A 15,364-nucleotide genomic window follows, 5' to 3' on the forward strand; every position below is an offset into this window, starting at 1 on the left:
TTGAGCCTCAGCACCACTTCCGGCTTTTTTCTATGTATGTGGTACCGAGGAATTGAACCCGGGTCTTCATGCATGCTAGGCAAGCACTTTAACCAGTAGGCCAAACTCCTGGCCCCATTTTTTTTTTTTGCCAGTCCTGGGCTTGAGCTCAGGGCCTGAGCACTGTCCTTGGACTTTCTCAAGTCCAGAGCTCTACCACTTGAGCCTCAGCACCACTTCCAGCTTTTTTCTATGTATGTGGTACCAAGGAATCGAACCCGGGTCTTTGTGCATGCTAGGCAAGCACTTTAACCACTAGGCCACACTCCTGGCCCCACACACTCTTTTGGTCAGTTTTAGGGCTTGAATTCTGTGCCTGGGCTCTATCACTGAGCTCTTCAGCTCAAGGCAAGCATCTACCACTTGAGCCACAGCCCCATTTCTGGTTTTCTGATACTTAATTGGAGAGAATAGTTTCCTGGACTTCACTTCCCGGGCTGGCTTTGAATCTCAGTCCTCACATCTTAGCCTCCTAAGTAGCTAGGATTACAGCCATGAGCTACCAGCTCCTGGCTCAATATTTTATCAATTTCATAGATTTAATAAGTATAAACTACATATAAATCAGTAAGGAATACTCTTAATATCAAAAGAAAAAAATAAAGTTTGCATGGATAGTTAGATAGATCAAAGAAGAAAATAAAATCGGCTGATAAAATTTGAAAGAGTGTGTTCCACACACTGGTAAGAAAAACGGGGGGGGGGGGGGATGGTATGTAGACTCAGCAGCAAGGTGCTGGCTTATCAAGTGCCATAGCCTGGGTACAGTCCCCAGTATTAGAAATGAAAGTTAAGAGAAACACACAGTTAGACAAAAAGAAAAAAAAGGCAAAGGCATAGTAGTAAAAAGTGATAAGGTGAAACAGTATGCAGTAGAACATAATTCTTTTTTTTGGGGGGTCAGTAGTGGTGCTTGAACTCTGGGCCTGGGCATTATTCTTGAGCTCTTTAGCTCAAGGCTACCACCCTACCCCTTGAACCACAGCCCCACTTCCCCTTTTCTAGTGGTTAATTGGAGATAAGAATCTTACGTTCTTTGGTGCCAAGGGTGGCTTTGAACCATAATCCTCAGATCTCAGCTTCCTGAGTAGCTAAGATTACAACCATGAGCCCCTGTGCCCGGCTAATCTCCATAATCTTGATGGCAGAAACCTATGTTGCCATAATCTCAGAAGTCACTGGCAGCTTGTATGATCCACATAGAAAGAACTCACACTGCTGAAATCCCCTTTTTGGAGGAGCAAAGTCATCACCACTGCTATGTGAGACAATGTACTTTTCTGAGGAAGTGGACACAGTAGCCCAATGACACGTGGCTGGTTTTGAACCTAGATCCTCAGATCTCAGCCTCCTTAATAGGATTATAGGCCTGAGCCACCAGCTCCCAGCTGGAGCAACACTCCCCCACCCCCTAAACTCTGAGGACTTAGGCAGATTTCATTCTTTGGCAAAGCTCTGTATGTTCTGAAGTTAATGGAGCATTTCTTTTCTTCTTTTTCTGTGTTAATGGAACACAGTGTGGAAGTCATTCGTCTGGGACACAGTTATTTTATAAACTGGGATCGGAAGATGTATTACCCCAGGAAAGCCACACCTGCTGAAGCTCGCACAACCACCCTTAATGAGGAGCTGGGCCAGATTGAATATGTTTTCTCTGACAAAACAGGCACCCTTACGCAGAACATCATGACTTTTAAAAAATGTTCCATCAATGGGAAAGTCTATGGTAAGAACATTTTCTTTCTCTTCATAGTGTTGAATGTTGTTGGAATAACTAAACAGCATCAATACACCAGGCCCTAGAGCTTTGTACTTGATTGACAGATGCCCTACCCCTTGAACCATTTTCCGTCTACCCTTGTGCTTTACTTGTTTTTCAAATAGGGTTTCATATTTTTTTTTTTTTGCCAGTCCTGGGCTTGAGCTCAGGGTCTGAGCACTGTCCTTGGACTTTCTCAAGGCTAGAGCTCTACCACTTGAGCCTCAGCACCACTTCCGGCTTTTTTTCTATGTATGTGGTACCGAGGAATCGAACCCGGGTCTTCATGCATGCTAGGCAAGCACTTTAACCACTAGGCCAAACTCCCGGCCCCAGGGTTTCATATTTATGCCTGGACTGTGGTGCTCCTCTATAGGTTTTGTACATAGCTGAGGTGACAGGCATGCACCACTGTACCTAACTTGTACATTTTTTTTTTTTTTTTGCCAGTCTTGGGCCTGGAGCCCCTACAAACTGGTTTGCTCAAGGCTCGCGTTCTACCACTTGAGCCACAGTACCAATTCTGACTTTTTCTATGTATGTGGTAAAGAGGAATTGATCCCAGGACTTCGTGCATGCTAGGCAAGCATTCTACCACTGGGCTATATTCCTAGCCCCTATAATTATCATTCTTCACCCCCCCCCAACAATTCTATCATGGCCTTCTCCTGAACATGTCCTTAGTAGCACTGAATACATAATGAACACTTACTCAGTTGTTCCTGGATCCATGCTGGCTAATCCAGATGGAAATCTGAATCTGCTGGGATTCATGGGTAGAGGTGGCATACCCAAAGGGCATAGAAAATAGGTAACTTTAAGACTTTGCTAGGCATGCCTTACAATCTTGTCTCTTTCCTCATTGTTAAGAGGTTTTTTTTTTTCCGGGGGGGAGGGGGCAGAATTTAGCCTAGTGGTAGAATGTTCACCTAGCATGCACAAAGACCCTGGTTCAATTCCTTGGTACCACATACATAGAAAAAAGCCAGAAATAATGCTGTGGCTCAAGTGGTAGAGCTCTAGCCTTGAGAAAGTCCAAGGACAGTGCCCAGGCCCTGAGTTTAAGGCCCAGAACTGGCAAAAAAAAAAGTTTTGTTTTGTTTTTATAACATATCAAAGGAGGAGGCAGTTGTAAGATAGTCCCTTTGTATGTTTTTCCTATTCTTACAGTTTAAACTCTAAACATGTAGGTATGGCACCAGGAGAGCTAGTGGCTATTTTAGGTTTTACTGATTGTTTCTCATGTCTAGGTCTGGCCCTTTTATATTTATTAGTGATGTTTTCCTAGTGTCCTTTTCTGTCTGTCTGTCTGTCTCTATCTGTCCATCCTAATTCATTTTCCCCTGTAAATGACTTTTTCTTTTTAATATTTAAGGTGATGTGGAATGTCAGTCGTCTGTTTTCTGAGCTGAGATGGGTGTTGAGCCTGCTGTGCAGGCTACCCAAAAAACTGATTTGGCTTATCTTATTTAGAGAGTGACATGGGAAATTCAGCTGGCAGGCTGCCACATGCAAGGCCAAAAGACACTGTCTTTTATACTGAAAGAGAAGTGTCAAAAAGAAATGTGTGGCAACCATCCTTTAAAAAGTGGGAGGAAAAGGGGGTTTCCTGTTGATGGATAAAGCTAGTAGGATTCTTAAGAAGAGTCATAAAACATTAGAAATACAAAGTCTGTAGGTTTCTATGTATTGGAAACACCTGCCACCCAGAGACAGCATGGTAGATTGATAGCTGCTATAAAGTACTGCAACCCAGAGGCATCTGGAGTCCATTTCTTATGTAATGGTCAGGTCATAGCTAGCCTCCACGAACAGTGTTTTGGCTCAGTATTGAGTCATTCCTGAGGGGAATGGGTTGACTTAAAATATTTTAATGACTTACAGGAATAAAATTCTTTTTCCCTTGATGAACCTGGTTTTTTTTTTTTTTCTTTCTCTCGGTCATGGGACTTGAACTCTGGGCCTGGGCAAGCTCTTAAGCTCAAGGCTATTGCTCTTCCCCTTGAGCTACAATACCACTTTCTGGTTTTCTAGTGGTTAATTGGAGATAGAATCTAACTGACTTGCTGGGCATGGTGGCTCATGCCTGTAATCCTAGCTACTCAGGAAGCTGAGATCTCGGGATCAAGGTTCAAAGCCCTCTCAGGCACTAAAAATCCCCGAGACTTTTATCTTCAGTTAAGCACTAGGAAACCGGAAGTGGTGCTGTGGCTCAAGGAGTAAGTTGGTAGCCTTGAGCTGAAAAGCTCAGGGACAGCCCAGATTTGAAGCCCCACGATCGACAAAAAAAAGTCTCACAGACTTTTGTGCCCCAACTGGCTTTGAACTGCGATCTTCAGACCTTAGCCTCCTGAGTACCTAGGATTACAGATGTGAGCTGCCAGCACCTGGTTCGAGCCTGTTTTTGTTTGCTTCAATAAGATGCCATAATGCTTTTTTTTTCCTTTCCTATTTGTGTGCTGGTAGTGGGATTTGAACTTAGGGCCTGGGTGCTGTCTTTTTACTTTGGCCTTTTTGGTGGTTAACTAGAGTATCTTGGATTTCTCTTCTCTGGCTGGGCTTCAAACCACAATTCTTATTTCTGAGGATCCTGAGTAGCTAGGATTACAGGCGTAAGCCACAAGTGCCTGTCTCAAGGTTTTGTTCTTGGAATGTGAATTTCTGACAAAACCCAGCCATTGAACAGGTGATATTTTTAGCTGTTTCTTTAGGGTAGCTCCTCAAATTTTAAGAAGGCTTTTCCTCCTTCCTTGTCAATTCAAGAGCAATAGTTAGTTTCCCCTGGAATTTATCTTTCCTTGCGTGATTGGTACATTTGTGGTGATTTCCTCACAGGGCTGCTCATGAAAGGGCTATCCTCAGAGAAGGCTTTCGACTTTTACAGGAATCCACCTCAAGATTTTTGCAAATCTCTTTGAGTTTATATACCCCATGATACCCTGTAGTTTTCCTTATAAAGTTCAGGGAAGTAATGGAAAGACTTAAGTAATCCTATTAGACGTTTTGATTTATAAGCCATTATACTTTATAATGCCAATAAAATATATCCTTTGTAAAGTACCTTTGGGACATCTCAGGGCCCCCTTTTCTTGTTTTGGCATAGCTTAGGCTTGTTTCGATTATAGACCTGGGCTTTGGGAAAATGTGACCTTCTACTCTGATCCATCTAAATCTGTTTTCTGAATGAAAAATTATTCCTTTTCTTCCCTTGCATCAGCAGTCCCATAAATGTTGTGTGTGCCTGTGTGTGTGTGAAATCACATGCAGTCCTCTTCCCACCTTCTCCTTCCCTCTTCTCCTCTTCCTGTTTCTCCTCCTTTCATCATATTAGAAGGACTTTCAAAGGGAGGATACTGAGGAGAATGTCCTCAGCAGATTTGAGGCTCAGATTCTAGATGCCTGGCTAGATTCCGTCATTAGTTCAGGGACTAGTGCACACCACACTTGTGGTTTTGCAGATTCAGGTCTGTGCCCTCCAGAAACCAAGTAACTATATGCGGAGTGTTTGTGTGAGAGCACAGTGCACAAAGGAAGAGGGTTCAAAAGTTCACCAGGCTGACTGCTAGCCTTCGTCATTGTGCTTTGCATCCTGTTCTTCAGTTTCCTTAGCCGTCAATGCTGGGATGAAAATGTTGTCATTCAAGTCTTGTTTTGAGTATTCACGGTGATGTATGTGCTTGGTACCAGGTGGCTGCCGATAACTCGTTACGATCACTGTGCACAAGAAATCCATATTTAGCCTTCAGTGACAAGGCAGAGGCAGAAGAATCTTGAATGACCTGCCATAGTGAAAAGATAAGATAAATGATGCTATTCTAGGGGTTGGGAGTTTGGCCTAGTGGTATAATAGTTGCCTAGCATGCACCAAGACCTGGGTTTGATTCCACATACACAGAAAAAGCCAGAAGTGGTGCTGTTGCTAATGGTAGAGGTCTAGCCTTGAGAAAGCCCAAGGCCAGGCTCATGCCCTGAGTTCAAGCCCCAGGGCTGGCAAAAAAAAAAAAAAAAAAAAAAGATGGTACTCTATAATCAAAGTAGGATTCATAAAGGATTTCTAACGAGAAGAGAAATGTTCATAAAACAGGAACCAGAAATGGATGAAGAGTATGATGAATATGTATTTTTTACATGGACATACAAATCCCTACAAATACTGGCTATCTTTGGAACAATAGAGCAATTAGTGATTTTATTTTTAACTCCATATCTCTTCTATGCTTTGTATAAATCAAAATACAGTTCTTTATTGTTGGCATATAGGTAGCTGTGTTTTCTGCTTGAACCAAGATAGGCCAAAATATACCGACTAGGTCTAGCACTAAGAAGAATAGTTGTAGAAAAGTTATCTTTGTGCATGTGTGTGTATGGATGTATGTGTGGTGTGTGCACATAAATACATGCAAGTGCCAGTTCTGGGACTTGAACTCAGGGCCTGGGCACTGTCCCTGAGCTTTTATTGCCCAAGGCAAATACTCTACCACTTGAGCCATGGCTATACCTCTGGCTTTTTGGTGGTTAGAGATAAAAGTCTTAGGAACTTTTCCTGGTTGGGTTGGCTTTGAACTGTGAGTAGCTAGGATCACAGACATGCACCACCATTCTTATTGTGATCTTCTTTGAGACCTTCGCTGTGGAAACAGGAAAGACAGAACTCTGTTTTTGGGAAATGATATAATAATTAAGTGATAAAATTTACAGAACACCATATTATAACATTATAATGTTTAATGTATGTTTTTCTTTTCTTTTTCTTTTTTTTTTTTTTTTGTCAGTGCTGGGGCTTGAACTCAAGGCCTGAGCACTGTCCTTGGGCTTCCTCAAGGCTAGAGATCTACCACTTGAGCCACAGTACCACTTTCAACTTTTTCTATATATATGGTACCAAGGAATTGAATCTGGGTCTTCATGCTAGGCAAGCATTCTATCACTAGGCCAAACTTCTGGCCTCATTAATGTATGTTTTTTTAATGCCAATTTCAGTTTAGTTCTATTTAGATCCATGAATATCTCTCTACATTTGAATTTATATTGCCATTTTAAGAATTCTGTTGCCGTTGCTTTAAGAAGTAAGTACATTCCTTAAAACTAAACATGTAAATATAATTTTAATTTTACCTTGTTTTCCCCATACAAGGACTTGAACTCAGGGCCTTATGATCTTGCTCAGTTTTCTTGCTCATGACTTGCATTCTACTACTTTTGCAATACCTCTAGCCCAGCTTTTTGTCAGTTCATTGGAGATACAGTCTTCTAGACATTTCTGCCCTGGCTGGCTTCCTGAGATTGTGTGAGCCAGTGGCTCCAGACTAATTTTACTTTTATTACACCTTCAATGTTGGTTTTGGCAGGTGAAAAACAGGAGGATGTCAGCCAGAAGAAAGAAATAGCTGAGGTATGGAAGAGATAAGTTCCTATTTTAATATGATAAGGCCTGATTTATTACATCACCAGATGATATATAATGCTTGAACTCAGGGCCTGGGTGCTGTCCTTAGCTTTTTCATTCAAGGCTGTCACCTGCCCAGTATACCTTTTTAAAAAATACACTTTTTTATTATCTTTAAGTAGTTGTATGAAAGACTTACCATTCAACAAATCAGTTTAAATACAATATATTTTGATCAGTGTCACCCCATCATTATTCACCTCCATCCTTCCCAACCCCATTCAGCCCCTCAGTTTTTTCTTTTTTAAAGTTCATAGGATATGAATACTAAGACAGTATTCATTCCACCTTCCTCTCTTCATTCCCAAATTTTTGTTTGTTTGGTAGTTAATTGTAGATTAGAGTCTCACAGGCTGAGCTGGCTTCAAGCCATGATCCTGAGATCTCAGCCTCCCGTGTAGCTAGGCTCACCAACGTGAGCCACTGGCACCCAGCAGTAATGACTTTGAATAATAGCTGATACCTTTTAACCTTCTGTGGCTGTTTTTGGTGATGCCATTGTTGTCTTCCAGAAAAAAAAGCCTGTGGATCTCTCTGTCACATCTCAGGCAGAGAGGACATTTCAGTTCTTTGATCACAGTCTGATGGAGTCCGTTCAGCTGGGTGATCCCAAAGTCCATGAATTCCTTCGGTTACTTGCACTCTGCCACACAGTGATGTCAGAGGAAAACAGTGCAGGTAAGTTGAAAGTATTTCTCAGAGGCTAAATTGTGTGTGTTTGTTTGGGGTTTTTTTTTTTTTTGGTGGTGGTAGAGTTTGAACTGAGGGCCTTATGGTTGCTAGGCAGGCTCTCTACCACTTTTTTTTTTTTTTTGCTGGTCCTGGGCCTTGAACTCAGGGCCTCAGCACTATCCCTGGGCTATCTCAAAGCTAGAGCTCGACCACTTGAGCCACAGCACCATTTCTGGCGTTTTTTATGTATATGTGGTACTGAGGAATCAAACCTGGGTCTTTGCACATGCTCGGCAAGCACTCTACCACTAGGCCAACTCCCAGCTCTGGCTCTCTACCACTGTAAGATTATGACTTCAGCCCTTTATGTTCTAGTTATTTTTCAAACAGGGTCTTGCCTTTGTACTTGGGCTAGCTGGGATTCTGATCTTCCTATTTACAGTTCTTATGGAGCTGGGATGACAGATGTATGACAGCTGTTTTGTTTTTTTTTTTAATTGGGATGAGGAACTCAAACATTTTGTCCAGACAGGCTTCAAACTACCATACTCTTATTTTTACTTCATGAGTTGTTTGGAGTTTGGATTATAAGTATTATTATTATTATTATTATTATTATTTTTGGTGCCAGTTCTGGGGCCTGAACTCTGGGCCTGATACACTGTCTTTGGGCTTCTTTCACTCAAGGCTAGCATTCAGCATTCTACCACTTGAGCTTCAGTGCCACTCTTGGCTTTTTCTGTATAACTTACTGGTGATAAGAGTCTCACGGACTTTTCTTCCTGTGATCCTCAGATCTCGGCCTCCTGAGTAGCTGGGATTACAGGGGTTAGCCCCCAGCACTGGGCTTAGAGTGCTTTCTTTGGAAAGGTAAACATCCCCAAATAGGAATCAACTGGCATGAAATGGTTCTGATCAAAGATTACATTCAACTGTGTACTTCCTGGTGCCAAAAGCAAATAGGGATATGTGGTGAAGTCACGTACAGTGACTTCTCACATGTCACTGGCCATCAGACTAGGGTACACTTTCTAGGAATAAGGACAGACTTACCTTGATGATACCTTTAGCACAAATAAAGCCTCGTTCCTGCTTCCAACTTTTAGGCCTCAAGGTTGATTAATAGTGTTATAGTGGTGAATCAACTTGCTGTAAATTCAATTTATTTCGCCCTCAGGTTGTATTTTTTTCATGCTTCTGAATATTCAGTTAAAATCACTACCCAAGTAATTTCAACATAGAAGTGTGATGTACATATATATATATATATCACATGTATGTGTTCATGTATGCAAGTCTGTCTTTGCATATAACATGTATTTGAGCTTGTTTGTCTTTTCTTCTTAGGACTATATTCAAGTCATAATTTTGTCCTGGATGTTACTGAATTAACCCATTCCTCCGATTTTAATCACTTTGAAGACTCACATAATTACATTTCTAACTTTAACTGATCTTTATAATATTAACATCAATAAGGAATAATTGTCTATTCCATTTGGGAATATGTCCTTCTCAGTAAGCCTCTTTTGTTTCAGCCTTTTGAGTTGATTTCATTTCCCCAAGTCCATTTTGTTTTAATGGCAATCTGTTTTCCATTAACATGATGCTATTCTTTAGACCTTGTTGAGGATATTAATTATACTTAATTTGGAATTTTCTTTTGTTTCCCCTCCATTATGCTTCATTTTATCGAGTGTTCTGCGTCTTTGGAGTTCTTTGTCCAGTTTTTGTGTTGTTCTGTAATGTCTGATGATTTGCGGCTGTCCCGTGTGTGTGTGTGTGTGTGTGTGTGTGTGTGTGTGTGTGTGTGTGACAGTTCGTGAGTGTGACAGTCCTTGCTGGGTAAGTGTTGATTTCTCCTTACATCATGAGTCTGTCTCCTGTACTGGGAGGCAGGATGCATGGCTCATCTCCTGGGTGTTGGTGACACCTTTCTGAGATCCACTTGATACCTGGATGACTCTTGCTTTTTCCAGGTCTTGTGCCCCATACGAATAGACCAAGCTCCCATTTGAGGGAGTTGAATGTCAGCTTATGGTCTTAAGGTTACTTCTTAGGCCATGAATACCTTGATTTCCCTTTTTGCTTCTTCTTTTCCTCCTCTGTAAATTTGAAGCTACTTTAGATTCTCCTTAGCTTTCATCTCTAGCCCCAAGAAACAAATCTTGGTGTCTCCCTAAGCGAGGCTGTGCATGTAGTATAAAAGGAAGACTTGAATGCTGTTATTCAGAGCAGACTAGAAGCAGAAGTGCCCAGTGAGGCAGAAAGAATTCAGATATTCAGATTTCCTTTTGCTAATGATATACCAAGACTACTTTTTTTTTTTTTTTGCCAGTCCTGGGCTTGGGCACTGTCCTTAGACTTTCTCAAGGCTAGAGCTCTACCACTTGAGTCTCAGCACCACTTCCAGCTTTTTGCTATGTATGTGGTACCGAGGAATAGAACCCGGGCCTTCGTGCATGCTAGGCAAGCACTCTACCACTAGGCCAAAATCCTAGCCCTCATACCAAGACTACTTCTAATCTCATTTTTTGACTCTGAGTTTGGAGAATCTTGGGAAGTAGCTGGAAACTTCATTTTCTTTTGCAAAAGTGTTTGATGTGTGTTTGGGATGGTTATTGTGTTTTGTGTGTGTGTGTGTGTGTGTGTGTGTGTGTGTGTGTGTGTGTGTGTGTATCTAGGTGATGTCCCTGAGCTATTTACGTATGTATGTATGTATTTATTTGTCAGTCCTGGGTGTGAGCTCAGGGCCTGAGTACTGTCCTTGGACTTTTTCTCAAGGTTAGAGCTCTACCACTTGGGCCTTAGCACCACTTCTGGCTTTTTTCTACGTACATGGTACTGGGGAATCAAACCCAGGTCTTCGAGCATGTTAGGCAAGCACTAGGTCAAACTCCCCACCCCTGGGATGGTTGTTTTTATGTTTTATTTATTTATTTTTGGTCTGAGACCTGGACTTGAACACTTCTGCTCATTGGCTGGCGCTCTACCATAGGAGCCATCCCTCCAGCCCTTTTAGGTGTGTTTATTTGTTTGTTTCTTTGATGATCACATCTACATATTATCCCTTATGTTTTTCAAGTTGGTAGCTTATTATTTTTTCCAACATCATTTTCATATTGTCATATAACTAAATGCAATGAAATGCACAGATCCTACATATATAGTTTGATGAGATTTAGCAATTATATAAATCCATGTAATCAGTGTTCCTAGGTATAAGTCTCTTTATTTTTCCAGTCAGAGCTTTCTTGTTCTTTGTCATTCAATACTCACAAACCAAGTACAGCTCTGCTTTGTATCACCAATTATGGGTTCTGCCTGTTTTGATCCTTGATATAAATGGAATCCAACAGTGTGTACACTTTTGTGTGTAGCTTCTTTGGCACAGTGTAGAGTCTATCATTTATCTGTGCTGTTAAATCAACTGGTAGTTTTTTTAATTGCTAGGTAATATTACGTTACATGAAGAGGCCCCATTTTTCTTTCAAGTTATCTCTTAATGCACATCTGGGTTCTTTCTAGCTTAGAGCTTTTGTAAGTAAAGCTTCCCCCTCCACACTGTCTCCCCTCACTGCCTCGCTGGTTATGGGACTTGAACTGTAGATGGGTATTGTCCCTGAGTTCTTCAGCTCAAGGCTACCACCCTACTCTTGGAGCCACAGCGACATTTCCGGTTTTCTGATAATTAATTGGAGATAAGGGTCTCATGGACTTTTAGTGCCCAGGCTGGCTTTGAACTACAATCATGAGATTTCAACCTCCTGAGTAGCTAAGATGACAGGCATGAGCCACTGTGCCCAGAAAGCAAAGCTTTTTGAAACAACTTTTTCTCCATGCTTGTGTGTGTGTGTGTGTGTGTGTGTGTACGTGTACGTGTGTACATGTATACATATACATACACTATAATATAATACAATCATGATATATCCATTAATATACAACTACTTTCTTAATCTTACCTTTTTTATTGTCAGGATAATGTGTAGAGGGGTTTCAGTTATATTCGTCAGGTACATTACTTCTCGCACATTGATACCCCTCAGGTTTGTGTCCCCATTTCCCTCCCTCAACTCCCTCCCAATCATCTTGTTTTCCTGCATTCCCTTCCCTATTTGAAATAAACACATACATGTATATACAGTATACCAGATAACAAATTCGGATACAATAACAACATGAGATTAACCATAAGTGCAAAAAAAGAGAAGAGAAATAATATAGCACGTTATGAACAACAATCACACAAGAGAAACCTCTTGTTTCCATATACTAGCATTCATTTAATTTAGTCTTAACCTATATGACCTTATGTACATAGGTTTTGAGGTATTGTAATCCTCTACTAGGAGAGGCCTAGATGATGTGTACTAATTATTACAAATGAGGGAAACCAGTGAGCCTATGTTCCTTTGGGTCTAGTTTACTTAATATGATTTTTTCCAAATCATTTCCATACAAATAGGGCAATGCCATTCTTTCTGATGGCAGCATAGAATTCTGTTGTATATAAGAAATGCTCGACATCTTTGGCCACAAAAGAAATGCAAATCAAAACAACTTTTGAGATTCCACCTCACTCCAGTTAGAATGGCCATTACCAAGAAATCTAATAACAGCTGATGCTGGTGAGAATGTGGCCTGGAGGGATCGCTACTACACTGTTGGTGGGAGTGTAAACTCGTTCAACGACTCTGGAAAGCAGTATGGTGATTTCTCAAAAGATTAAACATAGAGCTCCTATGACCCAGCAATTCCACAACTTGGCATTTACCCAAATGTCCAGAAACAAGGACATACTAAAGCCACTAGTACAACCATGCTCATTGCAGCATTATTTACCATAGCTAAGATACAGAACCAAACCAGATGCCCCTCAGTAGATGAAGGAATCAGGAAGATGTGCTACTTATACACTACAAATTGGTAAATAATAACTCTGTCTCTGCCCTTTTTTTCAATTAATTTTTACAAGCATCATGAAAGTTTATATAAGAGCTTACTTTATACATTAAAATGCATTTTATGTTTTTCCTGTTTTTGGTCATTTCATTCCTCTTCTGATTTCTCTTCTCTTAGTCTCACTTCACCACACGTAATATCAAGGAATAGTATATTAACATCCTGGCTGGGTTCTTTCCCATTTTGATGGATATCTTGTCTATATTCTCCTAAAGTGGTTATCAGTGTTTCCTTCGAGTGGCAATCAGAGAATCTTTTCCCTTCATTTTTGTTGTGCAGTCTGTTTTCTTTTCTTTCCTCTTTATTTTTGTATTTATTTTTTCTTTTTGCTAGTCCTGGAGCTTGAACTCAGGGGCTTGAATTGTCCTTGGGCATTTTCAAGGCTAGGATTCTACCACTTGAGCTGCAACACCACTTCCAGCTTTTTCTGTGTATATGGTACCAAGGAATCGAACCTAGGGCTTCGTTTATGTTAGGCAAGCACTCTACCACTAGGCCATACTCCTGACTTTTGAAATACTGCATCATCTCTTTCAGCCATAGGTCTCACTGGTATAGATGAAAAAAATAATGATTTTAATAATTAATTTAATAAGCTCAGACACTTACCCTGAGAACTATGTGATGCATCTCTAGTCACATGAGAAGTATGGTGTCTGACCTCAGAAAGTTTTGGCATATGGAGAAGTAGACTCAGAAACAGATCTTTTTCCCTAAGGTGACTTGAGACTACATTATGGTACACCAGAAGACTAGGTGGATGGTAAATAGAAAAAAAATTATGCATTGGAAATAGTTTCAGAGCTGATGGTTATATTGTATATTAAAGAACAAGTTGGGTCAAGTGTAGTGGGTCATGCTTATATTAGGAATGTGGAAACAGGATCATACTTCTCATGATTGCATGCCATCTGGGACAGAAAGTAAGACTCCATTTCAACCAATAATCAGGGAGTGGTGGTATACATCTGTAATTCCAGTTATATGGGAGGTTGAGGGTTGAAATATTGTAGTCTAGGCTTGCCTGGGCAGAAATACAACTATTTGATAAATAACTATGGTAAGATGGAATGAGGACATGCCTAACAAGTATAAGACTGTGAGTTCAATTCTAAGAAGAATCGGGAATGACACTGGAATTGTGCAGATGTTGGTTGTTTTTTTTTTTTTTTTTTTTTTTGGTCAGTTGTGGGGCTTAAACTCTGGGCCTTGGCATTGTCCCTGAACTCTTAAGCTCAAAGCTACCGCCCTACCCCTTGAGCCATAATTTGAGATCAAGAGTCTCACGGACTTCAGTGCCCAGGCTGGCTTTGAACTGTGATCCTTAGATCTCAGCCTCCTGAGTAGCTAGGATTACAGGCATGAGCCACTGGCACCCGGCACCTGGCTGTGCAGATGTTCTTATCAATCATACCTCTCTTTCTTTCTTTGTTTCTCTTTTAGGGCAGCTGATTTACCAAGTTCAGTCACCGGATGAAGGGGCTCTAGTGACTGCAGCTAGAAATTGTGGGTTCATTTTTAAGTCTCGGACTCCAGAGACAATAACAATAGAGGAATTAGGGACACTCATTACTTACCAATTGCTGGCTTTTTTGGACTTCAACAATGTCAGGAAGAGGATGTCAGTCATAGGTATGGTGGGTAGCTGAGATTACTTTTGATTGCTCTGTGGTTCTAGTAATGCTTTGCAGGGATTATTTAACTCTTGATGGTCTGTTGAGAGCACTGATATATTTTTTAAACCCCTTTATGAACTTCTTGGGTTGAAGATAGGACCAACACAAAAACCAGTCCTGGTGTTTCCAGCTTGCATTTGCGTTTTCCAGTCCAGGAGGAAGTGATAACAGATCTAGGGTAATGAAGGGTAATTGAAAGAGGGAAAGGGGAAAAAAAAGCTCACTGTACTTCCATAGTTTTAGTCACTGAAAGAAAGCTCTAAATTTTGTATCCCATGATATTGATCTTTAAAATGCTCAACTGTTTTGAAGTACTTTGGGTTTTTTTAGGGAAAACTATAATTGAGTAGAAAATGTGTAGTACTATTTGATTCAACTCATAAAGATGGTGAGGGTAAGTGTTCAAAGCAGGACCTTGTGACCTTAGCAGTTAGTCAGCACATTCGTCTTCCTCTGCTCTTCTTCCTCCCTCCTCCTCTTCCTCCTTCTCTTCTTCCTCCTTCCTTTCTTCCCTTTCCCCTCTTCTTCCTCCTCCTCCTTCTCCTCCATCATCATCATCATCATCATCATCATCATCATCATCATCATCGTCTGTGGAACCAGAATTAGAACTCAGGAGTTTGCACTGGCTAGGAAATTAGTTGTATATCACTTTTGCTCTTTTTAGTTCTTATGCTTTGCCCAGGCTCTTTTTAGACCTTGACCCTCCTGCCCCGCTTTCTGAGTAGCTGGGACCACATGTGTGTGTGCTACCAAGCGAAGCATTGATTTTTTTTTTTGGTTGTGGGGCTTGAACTGGGCCTGAGT

At 41.0% G+C, this 15,364-nt stretch overlaps 1 protein-coding gene across 1 annotated transcript in view; it reads left to right on the forward strand.

Annotated features, from left to right (window-relative positions):
- Nucleotides 1-15,364, forward strand: part of Atp8b4 (ATPase phospholipid transporting 8B4 (putative)) — a 142,249-nt gene that overhangs the window by 82,615 nt on the left and 44,270 nt on the right. The window contains exons 14-17 of the mRNA XM_090358436.1: nucleotides 1,557-1,765; nucleotides 7,147-7,190; nucleotides 7,757-7,922; nucleotides 14,325-14,513. Of these exons, the coding sequence (XP_090214562.1) occupies nucleotides 1,557-1,765; nucleotides 7,147-7,190; nucleotides 7,757-7,922; nucleotides 14,325-14,513 (608 nt within the window). The remainder of the gene's footprint in view (nucleotides 1-1,556; nucleotides 1,766-7,146; nucleotides 7,191-7,756; nucleotides 7,923-14,324; nucleotides 14,514-15,364) is intronic.

Source organism: Megascapheus bottae, chromosome 25 (genome assembly GCF_031878675.1).
Source record: "Megascapheus bottae isolate mThoBot1 chromosome 25, mThoBot2.hap1, whole genome shotgun sequence".
Lineage (NCBI taxonomy): Eukaryota > Metazoa > Chordata > Mammalia > Rodentia > Geomyidae > Megascapheus > Megascapheus bottae.